The sequence below is a fragment of the Uloborus diversus genome, chromosome 7 (genome assembly GCF_026930045.1).
Source record: "Uloborus diversus isolate 005 chromosome 7, Udiv.v.3.1, whole genome shotgun sequence".
Classification (NCBI taxonomy): Eukaryota; Metazoa; Arthropoda; class Arachnida; order Araneae; family Uloboridae; genus Uloborus; species Uloborus diversus.
In genome coordinates this window covers 151,358,391-151,381,574 of record NC_072737.1, presented here as the reverse complement: position 1 = coordinate 151,381,574, position 23,184 = coordinate 151,358,391, and the positions used below count along the sequence as shown (strand labels likewise).

At 35.0% G+C, this 23,184-nt stretch overlaps 1 protein-coding gene across 1 annotated transcript in view; it reads right to left on the bottom strand.

The window, feature by feature from the left end:
- Nucleotides 1–2,369: 2,369 nt before the first annotated feature.
- LOC129225817 (uncharacterized) overlaps nucleotides 2,370–23,184 on the bottom strand; it is a 210,804-nt gene continuing 189,989 nt past the window's right edge. Inside the window, exons 2-4 of the mRNA XM_054860329.1 lie at nucleotides 14,374–14,541; nucleotides 5,459–5,660; nucleotides 2,370–2,935 (exon numbers count right to left, since the gene is read on the bottom strand). Of these exons, the coding sequence (XP_054716304.1) occupies nucleotides 2,422–2,935; nucleotides 5,459–5,660; nucleotides 14,374–14,541 (884 nt within the window). The 3' untranslated portion in view covers nucleotides 2,370–2,421. The remainder of the gene's footprint in view (nucleotides 2,936–5,458; nucleotides 5,661–14,373; nucleotides 14,542–23,184) is intronic.

Genomic DNA, 23,184 nt, shown 5'->3' with positions numbered 1-23,184 from the left:
AATAGCGAAACTCCGTAAACAAGTTTTTTGGCTCCTCATTTCCCGGCCGAACGTTTTCAAGCTTAAATTACGCTATTTTATCATGATTACTATTTTATCATAACAAACATGAAATATGGTAAATTAAAGATGGTTACACTCAAAGATTGAAATATTGTTTTATGCTGTTTTTTCAATAAAAAATAAATAAATTTTATACCAGTGCTTAAAAAGATTATTAAAGCTCTAAAACAATTTTAGTTAAGGAGTTTTATTTATTTTTATACAAAATACTTAACTGCTCCGCAAAATTTTAAATTGCTCCTCAAAATCACTACAGATGCTCCTCAAATTGTTTATCCAAGGTTGGCAACCCTACATAACACAATTACTAGTGGAATAATTTATTTTAAATTTAGAAATGTAAATGATTTTCGATTTTTTTTAAACATATAACATACAGCCTTGTATATGTAGAGGGTGTCCTGAAATAGACTGATTGTTTTCAAAAATGTATTACAGGAGAACGGTTAATGATAAAAAACAAATTCTTGCAGAAAATTCATGTGGTGGGCCGTAAATTTTCTAACCAGAGTTCCAAATTTTAGTTCAAAAATTTTTCCATAGATGGCTCTGCAGATATTAAGCTGTATGTCAAAAAGGAAGAATTGAAATTCACTGATTTTTCCTCCAATTGCGATTTATGATTGCAGCCGACGGTAGACATTTTGAAAATATTTGTGTAATTTTGTTTATTAAAAACATTTTTTACGAAAATTTTTGATGTAATGTTCTATTTTTCTTTGATTTACGGGCTTACTATCTGCAGCGTCATCTATTGGAAAAATTTTGAACTAAAATTTGCTACTTCGGAGGGAAAAAATTTTCATATGAGTTTTCTACAAGAAATAACTTGTTTTTTTTTTTTTATCATTAACCGTTTCCCTGTAATAAATTTTTGAACCAGTCAGTCTATTTCAGGACACCCTGAATAATATACATGTGCTGTCCCTAATGTTTTCGAAACTGCTTTAAACCTTTCATGTTGATAATTATCAACTACTGATTGGATGTGAGAAATAATATGCTTTTTTGAATTTTGTTTTTAATATTGCATTACGGATACTGATTACATATACTGATCATGATATACATTTTTACAGTTTGAAATTGCAATAATTACTTCAACACGTAAAAATGAATTTCTTTCGTTTACAAGCTTTGCACATAAAATGCAGCGTATGTCTTAATATGTGTTGAAACATACACATAAAAAATCGTAAAATACAATTCCATTTCCTAAAATAAATCTTAAAGCAAAAATGTAAAAACATAAATAATTTAAAACTTGAAAAGAAAACGTAAATAACAAATTCTCGAAAAAGAAATCTTTATAGGAACAAAACAAAGAAGAGTATTGCAAATGAATACTTAAAAACAACTTAACACTTTTGATACCTTTTAAAGTAATTTCACAGAATTTATTTGTAGAAACAATAAATTATTTATAGAAAGTGAATAAACATCTTCGATACGTTTTTATAATAATATCCACATAATAATTTCTTTGAAATTGCACAGCTTAAGCAGCAACGAAGATTAATGTTATGACTAGTTTTCAGATTAACAAAGTTATAATATAACATGATGTATTTTTATTACAGTAGAACTGCAAAAATCCGAAGCAATTGGGACCATAGGTAGTCCGCATTTTCAAATTATTTAGATTTTCGAATATAACCAAGAAGCACTTCATAATACCTTTTGAAATTTTATGTAACACTATTTTTATGTAGCAAGAAATTGTATGAAACTATATCAACCTAAAAAATAATCTTAATTAAAAAATAATCTTAATAGTCTTAATTTATTTAATTAGGATTAAAGGCCCTATTACAGAACCAAGTCGGTAGCATTCCGCTTCGAATTGACGTCACATAACTCCTCCCCCAAGTCCTCTTCGGTTGCGATATTTCTGTGGGAAGACGGTTTGAGGGAGGAGTTATGACGTCGATCCGAAACAGAATGCTACCGATTGTTTTCAGGATAGGGCTTTTCCTCTTGATGTTTCTCTCTTCAACAGAAAATCATAAGATGTGGAAAACAAAGCAAGGTTGCAAAGAAATTGGATTTGATTTAACGCATGTGCGAAATGTTTTCAGCAGTAAGTTTTAAAAAAAAATCATTCAAGCAATAGAAATTTTAATCCATAAATAATAATAATAATCCAGAACTTTTTTTCGTCGTTTCTTGAAGAGTATTTCCAGCATCATAATTTGTATTAAAAATTTTATTTTTTACTAAAGTTACCAAGATTAAACAACATTGTTTTCCGTATACAAAAAAAAGAGCTGTTTTAAACAATTCATTCCATCGTCAACAGTTTCAGTTTCTTTCTTTGATTTTAGCACTCTTTGACTAAATGAAATTATGTGAATGAGTTCAAACATGAGCTAAGATGCGCACTTCTCCAGCGGACGTGGAGCACCCTCCGACGTCTGGACTGATCTCTCTTCCCGGGACCGAAAGTATCACGGTGTCCCTGTTGAGCACTTCGGACGAGTCCGTCGTCTGGACGATGGTGACGGCGTTCACGTCATGGGGGCGCGGCTTCCAGGCCCCGCCCCAGGGGGAGGAGCCTCCGTCGCGAGAGGGCGGGCTTTCGTCGCTGAGTCCTCCCACCACGGAATTTTGAGACTCTCCGCTGGGGCTCGTGAAGTGAACCGCGGGGTCCTGAGGTCGCGAATGTCCGGAGTCCAGGAAAAGCGATTCGTGAGAGAGAAAGCTGAGACTGAGGGAAGGGTTGCGGCTGTGACTAGTAGGGGCCGCAGGGGCAGCTGGCGTAGATAGGGAACAAAGAGTCTCAGTGCTCGGCCTCAGCACACCTGCGGAACTCGCTCTGGACCTGTAACTTGGAGGGCGGCTGTACTCTCTTTCTGTTAATGTCAGAGGAGGCCTGCAAAAACAATTTCGTCAGAAATTATCAATCGGTACAATGAGCAAATTATTCTGCTGAGCATTTTTGATTAAACAAAAACTATCGCCAAATGAAGAGTCAGATCATAAGATCTCACCAAAAACCTTCATTCAAAAGCTTCCGAAAATGAGTACAATTGTTGTTGTGCCACGGAAAGTTGGCGCATGAACTGGAAGCGAGAACAGAATAGTCCTTTTTGTAATAGGTAGCAGTGGCAAGAACGAGCAAGCAGTAAAATTTTACTGTTCGAGCGTTCTCGCTGATCCTAAGACTACAAAATGAAGCGTTCTGTTTCTACTTCCAGTTCATCCAATATCTCTTCATGACACAACTATAGAACTAGTTTGGTGATTATTTCATTGACAGCCTATCGCGCGTTTCGCGAAGTTTCGGTTTTAACAGAAATGGTAGACTGAATAATATGTAAACGAAGTGCACACAAACCGATTTTTATGAGCATATTCACATTAGCCGCGTTCACAACAAACTTTCGTACCTTGCAAATAACCGCTCCAGCTCCGAAAAAAAAAAAAAAAAAAAAAAACGGGTGAAAAATTCCCGGTTTACATATTAAAAGAGGTTATCCATTGTACCAGAGAAAGCGGTTTTTACCCAGCATCCTTATCGGCTATACACAGCAAGTAGACGAACTTGTTTCGCGTAATGAATTCTGGGTAAAAACTCCGCATTTACTCCGGAAGGAAGCAGGAGGAAAAACAATCCACATTTCCCCGGCAAATAACCGGAAAGCGGTGAAAAGTAGGTTATTTGCGAAACTATCCATAGAAACGCGGCTATTGGTACATTGTTTAATGCTAGATGCCAAAGTCTTACCTAAGTCTGCAAACTGAGAAGGTTCTAAAGAGTTTTTCGTTTTCATTTTGGTTTTCTTAATGCCCAAAACAAATGCGAGAAGTGTAAAAACTATTATGAACATGTTATAATAAATTAGGGGGGAGGGGAAAGGATGCGCGTTAAACGTTATACTTCTTACATTCGGAATTTTATTTACATCTAGGAAAAAACAGAATAGCCTACTTTATGACCATTTGCTGTAGAAAATTTCAACTCTTTCTCTTTGTTTAGAAAATACTTGTGGGCTATAAATTTGATGGCAAGCTTAAGCACAAATACTCCCTATTGGGATTTGAATTTGGGTTGTCCGCGCTCCTAAAGAAATTTCTCACCAAAACATAAGACATTTGCTGGATAATACTAAGAATATGTGTTTCATATATTCATGGCCATGGGCGTAACCTGTCACTAAAGATAATTCAAAACTGCAATTTTGGGACTTCAATTTCGATAAATTCCCGGGGGAGAGCCACATAACAGCTTTTTCTTCCCTCGTCTGACCAAAAATAGCATAAAATATTTTTTCAATGGGGAGAGGAGGACTATAATTTCAAGCAGTTTTCGACATCCGTGCTGGAGGGAGGGGCAACTAAAATTCACTATCTTGTTGCGCCTACGTCTGCCCCACCCTAACGGGAATCCTACAGTAGCAAAAACTAATTGCTACTGCATTGTCGTGTTCATGGCAATACAGAAGCAATTAGTCTGCAAAAATAAGAATTAATTGCTGCACGTTGAAACTACTCTCTCATCCTTATTTTAAAAAATCATAAAGTTATCACATGTTTACAAGGTGTTCAGTTAATTTTTTTTTCATAAAATAATTTTCGTCGATTTAACTCCAACTTTTGAACTACCATTCTAAATTTCAAACAAAGATGATCAGAACATAGTTTTCGATTCATTCGGGCCACATGGATCAGCTTCGAGGGCCACATGGGAATCACGGGCCGTAGCTTGGGCTCCACTGCCTTAGATCGTTATTTTTTCAACCCATTGAGCAAGTCAGGGGCGGATCCAGAAATTTTTGTAAGGGGGGTCAAGTTTCAATAGATATCGTTATTATTCCTACGTGAAAAAGTAGCAATTAAGCAGGGTTGCCCATCATTCCATGCATGAGAGCGTACCGCCTCATATGATACGGAGTACCCCCCCCCCAAGTCAAAACCTATTAAAATTACCTCCCCCCCCCCTAAAATTTCAATGCCGCAGCCTGAGCCATGGATCATATTCCCTAAAATTTTCATCAAAAGTCACATTTGTTTCGGCAGATATGCTGGTCATGTTACCGTAAGCTTCACACATGACACGCACAGCATGTGGTTTGAGGGGGAGGAGAACTGGGAAAAAAGTTAAGCTCATTAGATAAATTTGTGCTTTTGAAAATGAACAAAAAAATCTAAATAGCAGTACCCCAGTAAACAAACCCAGTCAATTCTTTGAATTATGACGCACTAAAAAAAAACTACCTTACAGAACCGAGCAAAAAAAAAATTGACATTGATTCAATGTACTATTTTTTCGAATTGAAGTTTAATAATAATCATAATGAAATTCTTCTCACAGGGGGGTCAGCTGACCCTTGACCCTCCCCTGAATCCGCCCTTGAAGCAAATACAACAATATTATTAACTTCACGTGTCTTACCTGGAGTGCTGAAGCGTTCCAATGGCATTATGCGACCTGTAAGTAGGAGGCGGGGATACAGGCGATAGGGCGGAACTGGGGGCTGAGTTTCCGGACGAGCCCTGCTGCCTGTCCAGAAGCAGAAGCCGGAGTCTGTACTCTTGCATGGACGCCTGATAGGAAGGGGGCGGAGGCCTGTACTGGAACTCCGGATACATCATCGCTGCGGAGAAAAACAAACAAAAGTCTCAAGGTATGAAAATATAAATTATCAACTGATCCAACTGAATAGTAAAGTCCAGTGGCGCACCGAAATTAAATTTTTGGGAGGGCGTAAAAAGGGAAGTTGCAACCTATTAAATGTTCATATTTTTGATATTGGATATTGTTAATTGACCCTCAAAACTAAAAAATTCACCATCGCCGAATTTTAATACACCGTGGTTGATTTTCAATCGATTTTTAAAAATCCAAGCGCAAAAGTGCGCTCTTCTGAAACGTCACGAGCCTACGTCACAGGGCGCGAATGGGCAGCCTTCCGCCGAAGATCCCTTGTTTTCGCTAGGAACATTTTGAGCGCGCTGATATTTTTATTTTTTAGAAATTCAATAATTCTTTTGAACACACTATGGAGACCGGATTCGTTAAAGCACAATCTAAATAATCTTCCTCATGTAACATCAATGATGACATTCGAATATTTCCGAGAAGATGAGAGGTTTAATATTCCAAAAACGCGAGGAGTTAAATGCGAGGAGATAAGCCTTTTACGTTTCGTCTTCGAAGTCGAATGCGTGACCTTCGGCTTCTCCCCTATAGGAAGAGCGCACGACATCACTTCCTATGCCATTTGACGTCACAAGCGCTTGAACTTTAAAAATTAATTTAAAAAAAAACTACTTTTCGTATCGCAAAAATTTTTTCACCTATGATGTTCATACATGTTACTCTATCATACAAAAATAAAATTGAAAAATCGAAAACTTTCCTATTCTCAATTTGCCCAGTGGTACTCCAAATTTTGCCAAATAATGATAGTTTTGCCGAATAAAACTCCAAATTTTGCAGAATCGTTAAAGTTTGTCGAATAAAGAAAGTTTAGGAAGGTTACTGTGACTCCCCGTGACCTCCCATCGTTGCGCACCTGTCCTAAAACCAATGATCTCCTTTGCTGCACCCAGGAGATGACTGGTTTTCTAACTCATCGATTCAACTTAATTTAGATACTTTTACAAAATTTCTTTTCCCGACTTCAAAATCAATGAAAGTTCTGCACCCTAATTTCTAATTATGTGAAATTTTTTAAAGATCAAACAAACCAAATTGTATAAGGATATAGAACATGCATTCGAAACGAAGTCGACTAATTTTCCAATCTAACTTATTTACGGATATTTTAGAAAATGTCTTTACCTTCTTGAGCATTTATGTAAATCCTGCATTTTAATTCCTAATTATGTCCACCTTAAGAGAAATTGAAATAAAAACTAAGTAACTCAAGTTATTAATGAAGGAATTCATATCAATGAGATGCTTTTATCTTTCGTTGTAAAAAAAAAAAAAAGTAGGTATGTCACTTTTAGTAAGTTTATAGCGCCACTGTATTAGCGTAAACGAGAACCAGTGGTCTTCAACCTGGGCTCCGCAGAATACTGGGGTTCCCCAGAACTTTGGCAGGAGTTCCGCAATTGATCACTATTTGCCTAATAAAACCGCTACAATTTTAACTTAGTTATAAAAAAGAGCCACGGCCAAGTCATTAAAATTTTTCTTTATTAATATAAAGAATATATAATTTAAATTTATAATGCAAAATATGGTTGCTTTAAGAAAAATAAATACCTTTGTGCTGAATAGTAAAGTAAGACAAAACACCGTTAGAAGAAGCACAAATTTGTAAATTACAGCAGACACGTGTTTCGGCGTTATAGGGAACGCCTTTTTCAATGCAAAAAATAATGAGCTTATGGATGAAAAGACATCCGACAAAAGTCCCTTATTATTCATTATCTTATTAAGATGCACTAATCTGAAAAATTATTGTGATAAAACGAAGACAAAAATAATTTTGCAAATTTGAGTACGATGACGTTTTGATGTCCTATTTTTTCTGCTCTTTGATCACGAGGTTCCTTGACGAAAATGCTAAGCTCAAAAGGTCCTCTAAAGTGCAGACGATTGACGAAGAACGCCCCTTTTATTAAACTAACAAAAATAATATTACTATTGAACTTACAATTTGTATCACATTAAATATTTTCTCAAGAACATCGGTAGATGGCAGCACATAAATAGCGTTGCGCTTTAAACCGAGAGCTGGTTCATTTTATGGCTCAGTTTTGTACACCTATTTTTAATTTTTTAATGCAGTAGTTTTTTCTGTTTCCTTTTCAGGGTCCTAATAAATAATGTGAAAGATGTTTTTAAGAAAATAGGCTTTTTCTTTGATATAACATTTTTCCATTCGAAGTTGCATTAGTAATCGGAAGTAATAACTGCTGCTATGTCTCCGTAATCCGCGTTATATTAATACGCCTCTTATTTTAAATTTTAATTGCTTAGTTTTTCTTATCCCGCGGAATTCTTAAAAACAGGCACAAAACAACATTTTAAAAAATGAAATATGATTTCTTTTTAAACAGTTAATTGGCATTGGAGCGTAAAGTTGCTTTGGTACCGTCGCAGATTAGTTTTTTTTTTTCTTAATCCTTCCACAGATCTCTTAAAAGGTATGAAATTCTCTCTCTGTCCCCTTTCCTTCCCCTTGAAAAAAAAAAGGAACAAAACAATTAACAAAGAAATTTTTATTATTTGAATTTAGTAAGTACGGGAAAACTTCTATGAATCTGCATTTTAGTTTTGTTTTACACCTATTCTTATGTCTGTAATTTTTGTTCTGTACAGTACACTCTATCTTGCTTGAATAAAAAATAAAAAATTCTTAACAAAATCGAAATCAGTCTAACTGCCTGTAGGCATTAGAACAATTAGTAATCCAACGTTGTGAAGCACAAAAATTGCAAAATTATTGCAGACACGTGTTTCGATGTTACAAGCAGGGCTGTGGAGTCGGAGTCGGAGTCGGACTGATTTTGGCGTAAAGGAGTTGGAGTCGGAGTCGGTAGAAAATATGCCGACTCCGACTCCGACTCCGGTCTACTTTTTTTTCTTTAATTTTCGCTGACTCTCCTGGCATTTTTTGAAAAACTGACTACCAGTTGATTCGATTACATGTATAAAAGCCTACTAATAGGAAAACAACTGTCATTAATAACCAGCTGGCTTGATTGTTCATCGAATTTTCTGTAATAGCCACCTACGCTGTTCCCTAGTTTGCTTGTTTTTCAACATTCTTGAAATAATAGCAACTGTGAGCACGGTTTTTTTACCTAACATTTTATATTTTTTTAATCACTTTAAAACAACAATAATAATTTTTTTTTAAATCACTTTAAAACAACAATAATAACATTTTTTTTACTTCGACCTCAGTTATAAAATTGTAAAAGGAATGTACCCCTTGAGCAAGTTGGAGCCCGTAGTTCGAGAGGTATCTTACGGAGTTCTGTAATTCAACTTAGTGTTGGCGTGCAAAGGCGCAAATCTAAAAGACATGATAAAATATATCTGTCTTTTCAATTTAAGGAACACATCTACAAGCTTGATTCTCAACAAAAGTATGAAATAGAACAAATATCTTGGTAACAACACTCAAATAATTGCAGTTAATCTTAAAATCTTCATTTCAAGATTAATTCTAAAGCAGCCAGTAAAATTAAAATTAAAAATTGAGGGAATAATTATAGGAAAAAGAAAAGCTATTTGTACAAAGCTGTATATTGCCGCATTTTCTGTAAAATTTTCTCCAAGCGTACATGTACCCCATATTTTCCCTCAATACAAGTATAGTGCCTTATTTTCGTTGAAATTTTATAGATGAAATATAATTTCAAATTTATTGGGGATTTTTTTTTCAGAATTAAAGTATGTGTATTGTTTTTATAAACTCTGATATATACTTGAGGTGTCACCCACCAGATGGATCTCGGCCGGAGCGGACCGCCCTCGCTCTAGAAAGGTTTTTTGACTTAGCAAAAAAAGCGTTTTTGAAAATCACACGATTTGATCAACATCTATTCGTTAAACATTAATGGGGAGCAAGTTAAACCTTTTCAATTTTTTTTTAACAATAGGATGATTATGTGATTTCAATTTTAAAATCGTAATTATTGGAACAATTTGATTTTCAAATTCAATTTCTGACGTTGTATACTTCTTAATTTTACAAAAAAAAAAATACACCGCTTAAATTTATAAGAAACAAATTAATATTTCAATCTCTGTATAGAGGTTTTCCTCCCTTCTCATGAGGGGGATAGGGGTTGAATTGAAAAATAAATAAATAAAAAAGCCGGAGTCGGAGTCGGAGTTGGAGTCGGGTGTTTCAAAACCCCGGAGTCGGAGTCGGGGTCGGAGTCGGCTATTTTCCTTCCGACTCCGCAGCCCTGGTTACAAGGAACACCGTTTTCAATGCTAAGAAGTGTGAGCTTCTGGATGAAATGTCATCCGAGAAAAGGTAAGGTACTGCAGTTAACAAGGAGCTCTAGGGGATTGGCGAGATATCGCCAAACTGGCTTCATTTTTACAACTAACTTTAGGAGCTAGATTTGGCAATTTTACTTGAACAGATTGGAGTAATTTACAAAAATATTGGCGTACCTTCGACCCAGAACATAAACAGTCAAATTAGGTCAAAAAAGGACCGAACCCGGACATTCAAAAAAAAAGAATGTGCACCTATACCAAGCTGTTCAGTATCATGAGGACATGACGTACCAAAAAGTCCCAAGAGTTTGAGCGTCGGGTTTGGGAGTTAAGGGGGGACAAAGAAGGGGGTCAAAATGCAGATTATTGCTTCATTTCAGCTGTATCTCCAACACTATTCCTTTTCATGAAAGGGTAATTGAATAAAAGTTGAAGATTGTACAAAGGTCTAATATTTCAAGTAATATTTTTACACAAATCCGTCTTTGGGGGGTGGGGATTCCCCCCCCCCCCATTTTGTGTTACGCACTGTACAAAAATTCCGAGTATTTTAGTGTTTTTAAAATTACAATTTTGAGTGCATTTCCTTTACCCCCCCCCCACCCCACCCCCCAAGTAAATGAAATGACTGGTTTAGTTATGCATATCTCAATCCAAAATAACATTAACACTTAGGTTTATCGAATAAGAAATAAATTCCGAAGTGCACTTTTATTGGATTTTTTTATAGCTTTGCTAAAGAACATGAAATTTCGTAAGTTCATTTTTGCCGACGGTTATGGAAGACTAAGAAAATTAATAGCGATCCTATATTTGAAGTGTTTTTTCTTTTTTTTTCCGGTTATAAATTTTCATGGCGTAAATTGAGAATCATTTTTCCTGTACGCAATCCCGAATATACGTACCCGCAGATCCAGAGATGCGGGAGGGGGTATACCACTGAGGAGGACCGTTGCCCAAGAAACCAAAAAACTTTAAAGCACTAAATAAATAACAATAAATAAGAAATTTAAAAGCTGAAAAGGTTTTTATAATCTTCTTTACTAATAATAAAGCCGAAAGTCTCTCTGTCTGGACTCTGTCTGTCCGGATTTCTGTCTGTCAAGATCTCTGTGACGTGCTTAACGCCTAGACCGTTCGGCCGATTTTCATGAAATTTATCGCAGAATTAGTTTGTAGCATGGGGGTGTGCCCCTCGAAGCGATTTTTCGAAAATTCGATTTTGTTCTTTTTCTATTCAATTTTAAGAACATTTTCCTGAGCAAAATTATCATAAGATGGACGAGTAAATTACAAAGTTATTATAACGTGAAACTGTAACATTGGCAAGTCTATTGGCGAGGAATTCATCATACATTATATGTAAATATACAGGCGAACCAAAGACCTTTTAATTTTCTACTACGGGCAAAGCCATGCGGGTGCCACTAGTATAGTATAAAATTTGAGAACCTATAGAAACTTAACACATATTACTGAAGAACTTTTGTGAATGTTAATTAATAGAAATAGCTTAACAGGAGTCACCTAATTGTGAATTTTAAACAAATTCTTTTTAATAAAAAAATATGTATGTATATTATGCGCACAAATAAGTAAGAATCCTTAAAGTTTGAAAATATAGTAATGAAAGCACACACGCAACTGTTCTGAAAATTTGAAGGATGAAAATTGAAAGAAAATTTTCATCGAAAGATTGTAATTTATACATTGTACTGCTCTGTACGCCTGTTTTTGGGTCTCGGTGTGAATCCAACGTCCGAATGAATGTTGAATGTGTAGAAAATGTGTGGTTCCTTAAATCTGAAAGGTAGGACGTTGCTGTTTGATTACCCAAAAGGCTCGGGATGCTAGAGCTTACCCTCAGATTTTTCAGGACGCCAAAAATTGCTTAAAAATTCCAGATTGAGCTTTTAAAGGTACTGCAACATTAGAACTGGTTCAATCAAATTTGTCCCAACTATTACCGTGCACTTTTATAACGATTAATTTTGTGATATGATACATCTGTTTCAGCAACTAATCTAACCACCCATCATTGTTGAGAATTATGTTTGTATGTAATATACAAAAATTCTATGTGTTGGGTAGGAGGAGGGGATTAACATTAATCTGAATTTTGCAGGGTCGCTTTTAAAAATAACACCTGTACCCTGCAGCAACAGTGAATTTTATTTGAATCTGCGTTAAATTTTTAGAACAATTTTCTTAAAATTTATGGGGCCCTGAAATGAAAAGGAGCTTTCCCACTTCAGACGGTACTCGGGCCCGTCTATAAAAATATTTTGTGTTTTCTCTTCGTTTTGCAGATTTCCCGCTCGATCAAAATTAATTACTCTTCTTCCTCTTGGATCTTCACCAGCATATCCCCAGGGGAGTTGCTTTTACTATTGAAATCCCACATAATTATAATGCTTTTAGATGGAATATTTTTCAAATAATATGGTGTAATAATACAATGGTGAAATAATAATTATTGAATCTTCCTTGAAATCTGCCGAGATTGCTATATGGATTTCTTTCTGATCTATTTTAGAAACTATTATATTTGAGTCAGTACTTATAATAGCAGCATTTTTACTTAGAGTTAAAAATTTTCCAATTCACAGATTCTTCTGGTATTTGATCGTATTTTAAATATGGTTCTTGAACAAGAAAAAACTTTGATAGCATTTGAGTTGATAAACATTTTAAAGAATGTAAAGACTTTTTTGTCTCTAAATTAAGGAATTTCTGTGAAACCTTTAATCACAAATGAAATTCAAGAACAAAATTAAATTGTTAAAAAAGTCGCATTGAGATACCTCCGTGGTCCTGACAAATTTTGTGCCACATTTATGACTCTAATTATAGAAAAAGAAAAATGAGCCAAAATGACAGAAAATATAAAACTTGATTCAAAATCGAAAAAAAAAAGTAATACACTAAATGTGTTTTAGTCACAAGCATAAAATCCCCATTATTGAAATTATGAAATTCTAACTAAGAAGTTAAACGTCATTCATAAAAAATACAGCATCTTATGAAGTTATCCAATACAGATTTAAAGGAGTGGTTTAATCATTTAATCACCAGGAAATTAAAACATTTCATGAAATTTCAAAGATTGAATAATAAGGAAGTAAAGTATTTAAGTTATCAAAACTAAACACTTTTGAACAAATCATTCAAATTACAGTAAAATTACTGAGAAATAAGACAATGCTAAAAAAAAAACCCACACACCTAAATCTGGATCAGGCTTTAAAGTACTTTCCTTCATTCAATTTTATCTGATGAAATATTTGGTGGAAATAGACATTGAAATGTAGCAGAAACACGACAAAAGCTTGTGTTTTGACCCGACTGGGTTCGTCATTTCATTAACTTGGAGGGGGAGAAGGGGGGGGGGGCAAAGGAAATGCACTCAAAATTGTCATTTTAAAAACACTAAAATACCTGCAATGAAACTTTTGCATTTGTACAATGCATAACACAAAATCCCGGGGGGGGGGGGATCCCCCCCCCCAGTGACGGATTTGTGTAAAAATATTATTTGCAATATTAGTCCTTTGTACAATCTTCAACTTTTATACAATTACTCTTTCATGAAAAGGAATAGTGTTGGAGATACAGCTGAAATGAAGCAATAATCTGCATTTTGACCCCCTTCTTTGTCCCCCCCTTAACTCCCAAACCCGACGCTCAAACTCTTGGGACTTTTTGGTACGTTATGTCCTCATGATACTGAACAGCTTAGTATAGGTGCACATTCTTTTTTTTGAATGTCCTTGTCATGACCTAATTTGACTGGACTATTAGTAGAGTTTCCTTCGCGTTGTGTTTTGTCTTAGTGTTTCATCGTACACAGGTTTCACTGTACTTGGAATTAAACACGCGTTTTGCTTAATGTGAGGTTATTTCATGACACATTTGTAGAAAATAAACGTCTTGTTAAGTCCGAAGTCATCATTTGCCCCCCCCCCCCCCCCACATCCTTTCAAGAGAGCAAAACGAATGGTTCAATTCAGGGTGCCCACAGGGGAGGGGGGATTATGGTGCAAGCTGCGTCATCAAAATTTTTGGGGAGGATTTTTTAATTTTTTTAAATTTATTTTTCTAAATTTATTATTTATTGATTTATTTTAAATCACTTATTTTATTTTATTCTTTTTATATTTTATTTCATTTATTTATTTAGTTTGTGTGTGTCTGTCTGTCATTAAAAGTTAGAACTTTTCTAATAAAATGATAAATTCATTAAAAAAGAGAGCTAAAAATAAAAAATAAAAAAGGGAAAGAGGGTTGAAGAAATGCGGGGGGGGGGGGGGGGGCATTTGCGACACTAAAATTGAGAGGGGTTGGATGGGCACCCCGGACTCAATTGTAGCATTAAAAATTGCTTCACTTACCAGCGTACGGATGATGGGGCCTACCGTAAGGCGGGACCCTAGGCACGAACCTCCTGTTAGGCTCCTGTTCTGAGTTCTGAAGGCCCAACATGGCGCGACACGAGGGGGCGTCGTGGGATGTCAGCCTCCACGCTATTCCACTCACCGTGATCAACACGATGCCCACACCTGAAAGAGGCGAAAAACATCACTTCAACTAAAATCAAGAAATTCACACAAAATGGAAAAATCTGACACAGAGGGCTTAATTTCTAACAAAAGAAGTGCAGGAACCCTATGGCGTTTAGAATTAATTTCAATGCGTATAAATATAGCCTGAGTTCCGTCCAATAATATATAAAAATTTACGTAAGCTTGGAAATAAAAATAATAAAAATTTTTTTAAAAACATGCTTTTCTTTTTTTCATTCAAAAAAATGAACTAAAAAGTGGAAAATAATTTTCTTTTATCACAAAAAATTTATCCTATATAACACATAAGTTAACATCAGACCTATTGTATTACGATACATTGAAATTATCATTTAAATTTCTGACTCAAAAGAAAAGCGTGGGCGCCTTATCATAAAGTTATCGAAAATATTTTTGATTATCTTATAAGGATAATTAATAAGTATATGCGAACATTAAAATTCAATTTTCAATCGACTACTATTTATTGTTCATATTACTAAACTTACGTGTCAATAACCACTGTATCTTGCAATAAGGTTCTCTTTACAAGTGGAAACATTTTTTTAAAATCAGACATTAAAAATTAGTAAAAAATTTACACTTATGATACTTCAGAGCCGTAATATAATAAAAATTAATTTAGTAATTTATTATAATGCTGGTGTGTGTATTTATAACACTCTTAATATTTTTATTGTAGTTTTATATGAATCTTGATCCATCTTAATGATTTAATCTTCAATTCAATGTTTATGTTTTAATTTTTAATGTGATTTTTTTATAATTCTATTCTAATTTTCTTAAGTCTAATATAATAAATTAATGCATACCAATTTATTTCTTTAAATTTAATTCATCTGGTAATAATTGCTTTTCCATGTGTATGATGTTAAATTTTTAATTTTCATTAGTATAAAACGGGTTATACGGCGCCCACGCTTTTCTTTTTAGTCAGAAATTTAAATGATAATTTCAATGTATCGTAATACAATAGGTCTGATGTTAACTTATGTGTTATATAGGATAAATTTTTTGTGATAAAAGAAAATTATTTTCCACTTTTTAGTTCATTTTTTTATTCATGTCTTCTCTCGCGCCCTCTCCTAGTTAGGCGAATAGTTATGTGGTAATTTAATAATCGTTTTTAGTGGGACAGTCTGTTGAATTTAATTCTCATTGATCATTATTTTTTGTTAAATGGAAGAAATCATCACACAAAATAGCAACTTGGGCTCTATTCTTAAACTAATTAATTATGATTAACTTTGCATTGATGGTATTCGTCACATGGCATGGCTGACGCTGAAGGATGTGCTGCAAGAGCCGTGGGTAAGAATTATATCAATTACTTGTTTTTTAAGTAGGAAGAAATGTTTAGGACTGTACTATCTCATGCATGAACAGTTTTTTTTTTTTTTTTTTTGATATTTAACTTCTGAATTGTCGTATTTGTGCTATATATTTATTTTCTAAATCCATGGATGCAGTGTTACTATTCATTGAAATGTTGATTAGCCATCGGATTGATGCATGAATTGCCACGAATGTGGAAACAATTTTGAGCTGCTTTGTTGTACTATTTTCTTATTATAGTTTTTTTTTTTTTTTATAGGATCCTTATTTTGTTCATTCCAAACTGAAGGAAAAAGTGAAATTAAAAAAATACGTACAACGAGTGAAGTTAAAGCAAAGCATGTAACCACCCGAATATACCGGTCCGTCATCATCGACCTGGATGTCCGGTTCCAAAAGTCATGATGAAACCTTCTATTGTCATTTAAGACGAGTGTTTAAAAAAATAGCACCCTAGGACATCTGGAAGTTGGTTTAATCAAAGTTGCAAGATTTGAAAAAATCCGGTCATACAGACAGACAAACAAACAAACAAACAAACAAACAAACAAACAAACAAACAAACAAACAAACAAACAATTTTTTTTCAGTATATACATGTATGTAAACATGTTTCCAGCACTCCAAACTTTAGGAAAAAGCGAAAATAAAAAGTTACGTACAACGAGTGAAGTTAAAGAAAAGCATGTAATAAAAAGAGCAGAAGCAGGGCTCCCCTCAGTTCCCATATTAATTAAGCCCAGTTCTTACACATACAACGTAATAAAAATGAAACAAAAATTTGCCAATCTTACAAACCCACTCAGAATTTTACCTTCTTTGACCACAGAAAACTTCGAAATTTAATCACAACTCCATCCGGTTTTTTTTTTTTTTTTTTTTTTTTTTTAATAGCAATCACGAATTGCTTATTATCTTCACTTGACCAAAGTTGATGTTGCTGATTTTTCAGGTTGCCATGACGACGGTTGTATACAATTTGTATTTAGGCAGCAAAAGTTTTCGCTGTCATAGTTACAAATAGTCAAACGGTTTGATTTTATTCGTATTTTTCTCAGGGCGGAACTCAAGCAGATTTTACATGAAAAAAAAAAGCACCTAAAAAGATGAACTTAAACAGCAAATCTTCATCTAAATACATACAAATTTTCCAGATTATTAATTTCCATCATTTAAGATTGATAAGAAGAAGTAAAAATACATAACTTTATACGCTGTAAATAATTTTTACGGTAAGTTACTGGTGGATGTAGGACATGAAATCATTATCTTAATTACCGCATTCTATCATCATTTCTTTTTTTATGGATATATGCCTCGTATTACCTATTAACCATCTCCATTCCATTTGTAGAAAACAAGAAGTCCAACAAGTAGGATCCTATCGCATTTCGTAATGGCGAAAAACACAATTTGAACAAGACACCAAAACTCAAATGAATGATGGATATTTTTCATTGTGCTTTTTTTTTTGGCTACATCAGTGAGTGACAACAAGATTAAAAGTTTTATAAAAGGAAAACTATGTCGCCATATTAATAATTAAACAATAAGCAATAGAAACTAAGAGAACAAGAAAAAAAAAATACATTTCTGTACATCAGATCCGCAAGCTCTTCAGCAGGGGTGCCCACCTAGAGGGTGTCATGGCGCAGACTGCGTCATTGAAATTTTTAGGGCGGTTGATTTGAGGGGCAGTTTTGATTTTTCTCATTTGGGGAAGGGGAGGCTCTTGCTTTTAGGGGGTTCTTCGCGATATTTGGGGCGGGGGTGCCATTGCTCTTAGGGGGGGGGGGACCCTGATTTAAGCGCAAAAAAGAAAAAAATCAAAAAGAATTTCTTCCTTTTGAATTTTTCCGGTTGAAGTTGTGAATTTGGATGACTGTGTTTAATCCATAGTTCACTACTGTATTCAAAATTACAAAAATCCTAAAATTTGTGCGTGCCACTACAATTTAAAAATATAATTACAAAATTTTTGACGTTACGAAAACAAGAACATACGTATTTAAACCGGAACTTTTAGCTTGATTAACATTTTACTTCACAGACATTTTTATTCGGCCAAAGGTTCTGCAAACCCTTCCATAATGATTGATCCGGTAAAATCTAATTCAATGCCAAATTGAAATCTCATCAATCGAGCCAGCATCATTTATCAAGCGCAAAATGGCAGATTAATTGAAATCTGTGTTCCCGGACTGTAACTTATTCTTTTCATGCTTCGCTGGCGCCATCTGTTGATGGCCTAATAATTATTCATCCGAAACACACTCAAGCGCGCGAAGAGAACTTCATACGGAGCTAGGATTTGATAAAACAGCTAAAATAAATGATGAAAAAATACAATGAAAGAAAAAAGAATCAGAAATGAAAACAGTTCATCCAGATTGCTATTAGGCCAGTAGACCATTTCAAGCTATTATATAACACAAGAATAATCATAACATATTTTTTGCGAAGCAATTAATATGTTCGCAAGTCATAATTTTATATAATTTGCTTTTAAAAAGGAAATTTTACGCATGATGAATTCTACGATTTTTTTTTTTTTTTTTTTTTTTTTTTTCATTTTCGGATTTATTGAGGAAACTGAGGATGTGCAACAAATCAAAAAAGTAATGTTTCAAATTTCCAAGAGTATGATTTTTTTTAAAGCAAAGACTAACGAAACTCAACGGATATTTGTTCTTACGTTCAATGTAAATCACATTTGTTGAAAAATATAATGCCTCGGGGATCCACAGTGCATTTTAGTAAATTCATTCAATCTGAGAGTTTAAAAGACGATGGCAGAAACTGGCCCGTCATTTCGAATTTTTCTAAGGATAGGGACAAAGTGAAAAATTCAATGCGAATTTTATGGGGGGGGGGGGGGGGACCAGGTCCACTTATATGTAAAAAAAAAAATTCTTGAAAGCCTCAGGGGGGAGGATGAAAGTACCCAGGGGCTTGCACAGAAATTTTGGAGCCCGTCACAAATGACTTTTATGGGCCCCCTTCATATTGTTTACCTTTATATTTTCCCCTCACTTTAAAAATTCCCGGCCCCTTTTAGGTTCGGGCCCGGGCCAACAAGTGTCCCTTCTCCCCCCCCCCCCCCCCCCCATGCACGTCTCTAAACATATCCCTTCCCCACAACCCTCTAAATGACTGGCCTTGTCAGTATCCATTCAGATAAAAAAAAATAAGGTTGTTTTTATAAAAACAAAATATTTCTAAAAAAATAATTATATTTCGTAGGAAATGAAAAAAAAAAAAAAAATTTAACGCAAAACATTTGTTGGATTAAGCACATCGATTAATTCTGCATTACATCGAATTTATACTGTTCGTTTTCGTCAGAATTACAGCCGCGGGAGTCAATCAGGGCGATTCTTGTTTCGATCAGACTTTTTCCTTGTCGTTTTCGACCAGTCACGAGACGGGATCGAATCCCATTCACCAATAGGACATCACTGAGTCAAAAACAACATTGAAGTTTTTCTGAGTCGTATGACAATCGGACTGATTGTTGCTATTCACTGATCGCAACATTTGAAAAAATGCGTTTTTGCGTTTACTCTGTGGTCGGTAGACGCTTCGCAGTGAACGGATTCCTCTTAATTTGAGAAATGTCGATCGACATCTGATTACTACGCTCTTCAGTAACACTATTGTGAAGTAAAAAACCGTCTTGCAAAACTTGCCCAAGTTTTTACTCCCACCGAGTGCGAGATAATTAGTTAGAAAATTTGGAAAGTGTGAAAAACCAATTCTGAAAATCAACTTTATCAAACATAGCAGACCACGATGAAGCCCAAAAAGTTGTTAAAGAAACATAAACAAAGAACTTCTTTTGACTGCGACTGCGAAAAATACTTTCTCTGTCTCACAGCCAAAAATTCCAATTTTGCTTATTTATTCTCATTTATTTTTCTTTTCCCTGATCCCATCGTTCAGAGCTGCTTGATTTAACAGTATTATCTTTTTGCAAAATTTTGCATCAAACTTAAACTGAGACCATTACGGGATATATATTTTGAGAAGTTCAAGTTTTTTTGCATAAATTTTCGAATACAAAAACAACAACTGTTTAAAAAATATATCGCTTTTTTCTTTCCTTTCTTTCTTTCTTTTCTTTTTTGAAAACGTCGTGAGCTCCAGTACTGTACTTTACAGCTCGTGGTACTACTAATAGGATTTAAAACTTAAAAACTATTTTTCTCTTTAGTTTTGTTCGATCAAAAGCTAAAACATAATAAAGAAATGCCATTTCTGAATTTTAACCTACACTTCAGTGAATAAATGCTTCTATTAAGATAATTCTATCGATTTTTTATTCAATAATCATCTCAAAGTGATTCCAGATGGTACATAAAACAGGTTTCATGGTGTGTTCTTTTCACGATTTAGATCCCCTCTTAGTGATAATGCATGACAGTATTTTAACACCTGCTACGAAAGCACAAAAACTGCTTCCGTGTTTCAGAATTGAAGAGATAGATAATGGTGTCCAGACAAAAAGTTACATCGAAACACTCCAATCACAACATCTCCCCCCCCCCCCCAATCTCTTATTAAATTTTGTAAATCAGTAACGATTTCAAAGCGGATTACTGGTTGAAAAAATTGCGTTAAAAAAGGGGGAGGGGATTGGCTCTCGGGAAGCAAAAGTTTGAATTCAATATTTTGGAGATACATATTTTGAATAATGATGAGGAACAAAAAGATTTTTTAATTAACAGTTGAAAAATATTTAATTCAGGGGTGTCCCTTCGTCCTAAGGCGAAGGCGCACCCCGTATTCTACTAAAGAACCCCCCAAGAACAAGACTTAACAAACCGAGACCAAAACCCTCTTAAATTACCACCCCTCCCCCTTCATGTTTCAATGGCACAATCTGCGCTATGCCCCCCGCTCATGGGTGGGCACCTCTGGATTAACTTAATCAGTGAAAAAAAAGTAAAATTACAACATGTAATAGAGAATGTACAATATAACTTCGATTAAACGATACCCGATTTCACGATTGCCTCAATAAAATGAAATTTCACTGGTCCGCATTCGGCTGCATTGAATATCTATGGTCCTCGGTTTAATGATACATTGGCGGCCATATGCAAATTTTAAGGGGAGGGGGGGCGTTAGATATTTTCTCCATGGAAACCGATTTCATTAAAGATTAGAGTTATTGAAATAACTTATTCATTAATGGCTGGAAAAGAAATGTTTTTTACATTTTTGCAAACAAAAAAAGTACTAAAAGCAAGGAAATTCTATTTTCTGGGGTGGAGGGCTTGAGCCAGGGGCAGATACAAGGGGAGGGTCAGGGGGAGTCATGACCCCCCCCCCCCCCCGAAACCGTCGGCAACAGTGTCCGTCCATATTGTGTTCAAAACACTTTTGCATAAAATGTAAACGATTACACTATCTTTTCAATTCCTTAGTTATTTTTGGAAGTAAATGTTTGAATTAATTCTTCGTTTCATTACTTATGAAATTAACCTCACAACGTTTATCCTCAATTAGGTGCCTTGTTCCCTGCCCGACTTGGTGCTTTTATTGACTCCCAAGCAGTTTCAGGAATTTTTCGTACCCAAAACCGTAGATTCGTTCAGGGGGGGGGGGCTCATCTTCCGCATGACCCCCCCTCCCAATGAATTTTTCTATCCGCCCCTGGCTTGAGTCCCAACTCCCCCCCATCCCCATGGGTTCCCATGTAACGATATCCCTGATTTAAAGATAACTTTTTCCAGTCCCTTGACAATCGCTAAATCAGGGTTATACTGCATTTTAAACAATTCGAAAATTTCTTAGCAGGAAAAACTAGAGCATTAAATTTCTAGAGGGATAGAAACAAATTTGGAATCAGAAAAAAAAAAAAAAAAAAACTTATTAAGCAGGAAATCTTTTAAAGCGGGATCTTCTTAACTACGTAAAAATAAAAAACGAAAAACCAATAGATTCGATTTTCCAGCATTCGAATCGCTGAACTCGGGAGTACAGTCGCTTTTAAACCCCACGTGACTTACCTACAAATTTATTTATTTAATTTTTGCCGAAGCAGTAGTTGCACGTACCGACTGGTGTTTGCTTAAAAACAAAAAGCCTGTTCATGTCTGCAAAGCTTTGATCTTTCAAATTCTGGAACCTCTGTAGAATAAAGAAATAGTTACGAAGCATTTTTGTTTGCCTAGAGATGCTTCGGATCTTTGAAGCTTTTATTCAACGCCATTAGAAAAAAAATCAATACTACCTACTACTTCAACTGCGCTTAGGAAGACATTTTTTGTTTTCTTTGTACAAAAAATACTCATCAAAGACCTTCATATTTGCTGTTTTTGAAATAAGGCTAAAAAATTGTGAAGGATTCAACACAATAATGGCTGAATAGAATACGTAATTCATGATATTCGTCTGCACTTTTAAAAAGAAACATTTTGTTAAAAGTTTGGTTTACTCACAAATTACCTTTTTCTTCCAAATCGTTTTGTTTTTTCCTTGGGGAGAGGGTCATTTTTATAAAGGGCATATTGTAAAAATTTGGATTATAGAGCATATGTCACGTGGTGAACTCCGAAAGCAAATGTTCTAAATTTTTGCTGCTTTTCACTATATCCTTTGTCCGTCACCTCCCCCTCCCCGTCTCGAAAATATTTGAAATGACGGTCCTGTATTATCTGTTTTTCACAAGAAGGCACTTCACCACGCCCCCTTGAACGCAAAGTTCCATTTTACGCGGGGATGATCGGTACGCAATTCGCGCGCTTCTAAAGGATTCTGGAACAACCAGGCAGCCTTAACTTAGGCATGCATTTTACCGTGCAAAAAACTCTTAGTGTCCTTTACCTCACTCGTCTGTATCATTTTAGTTATTCTTACATTTTAAAAACGGCTGATTTTTTAACAAAATGCTATGATCCGAAAATACCTTTTGCCGAAAACAGCGAAATAGAATCATCGGATACCATGTGACGAAGGAGGCGTCAAGTGCCTTCTTGTGAAAAACGGACTATAGCTAGTTCGAACGGCAGTAATAAGGTATTGATAAAATAAAAGTGATTGATGCAGCATTTACGCGTAAAAACAAACTAATACAAAATGCACTAAATTTTAAGAACAAAACAATTCGACATCGAATTTACGGCGAACATTCCATATCTTAATATAACCACTAGTGTTGTCACTCAAAGAGTTCCCAACAAATAATGATCTGAAGTTATACAGTAGAAGATGGGCGGTTTAGAAGAAGAAAAAGCAGAAAATCGAAAACAACCAGTATTTTTACACTAAAAATGTATT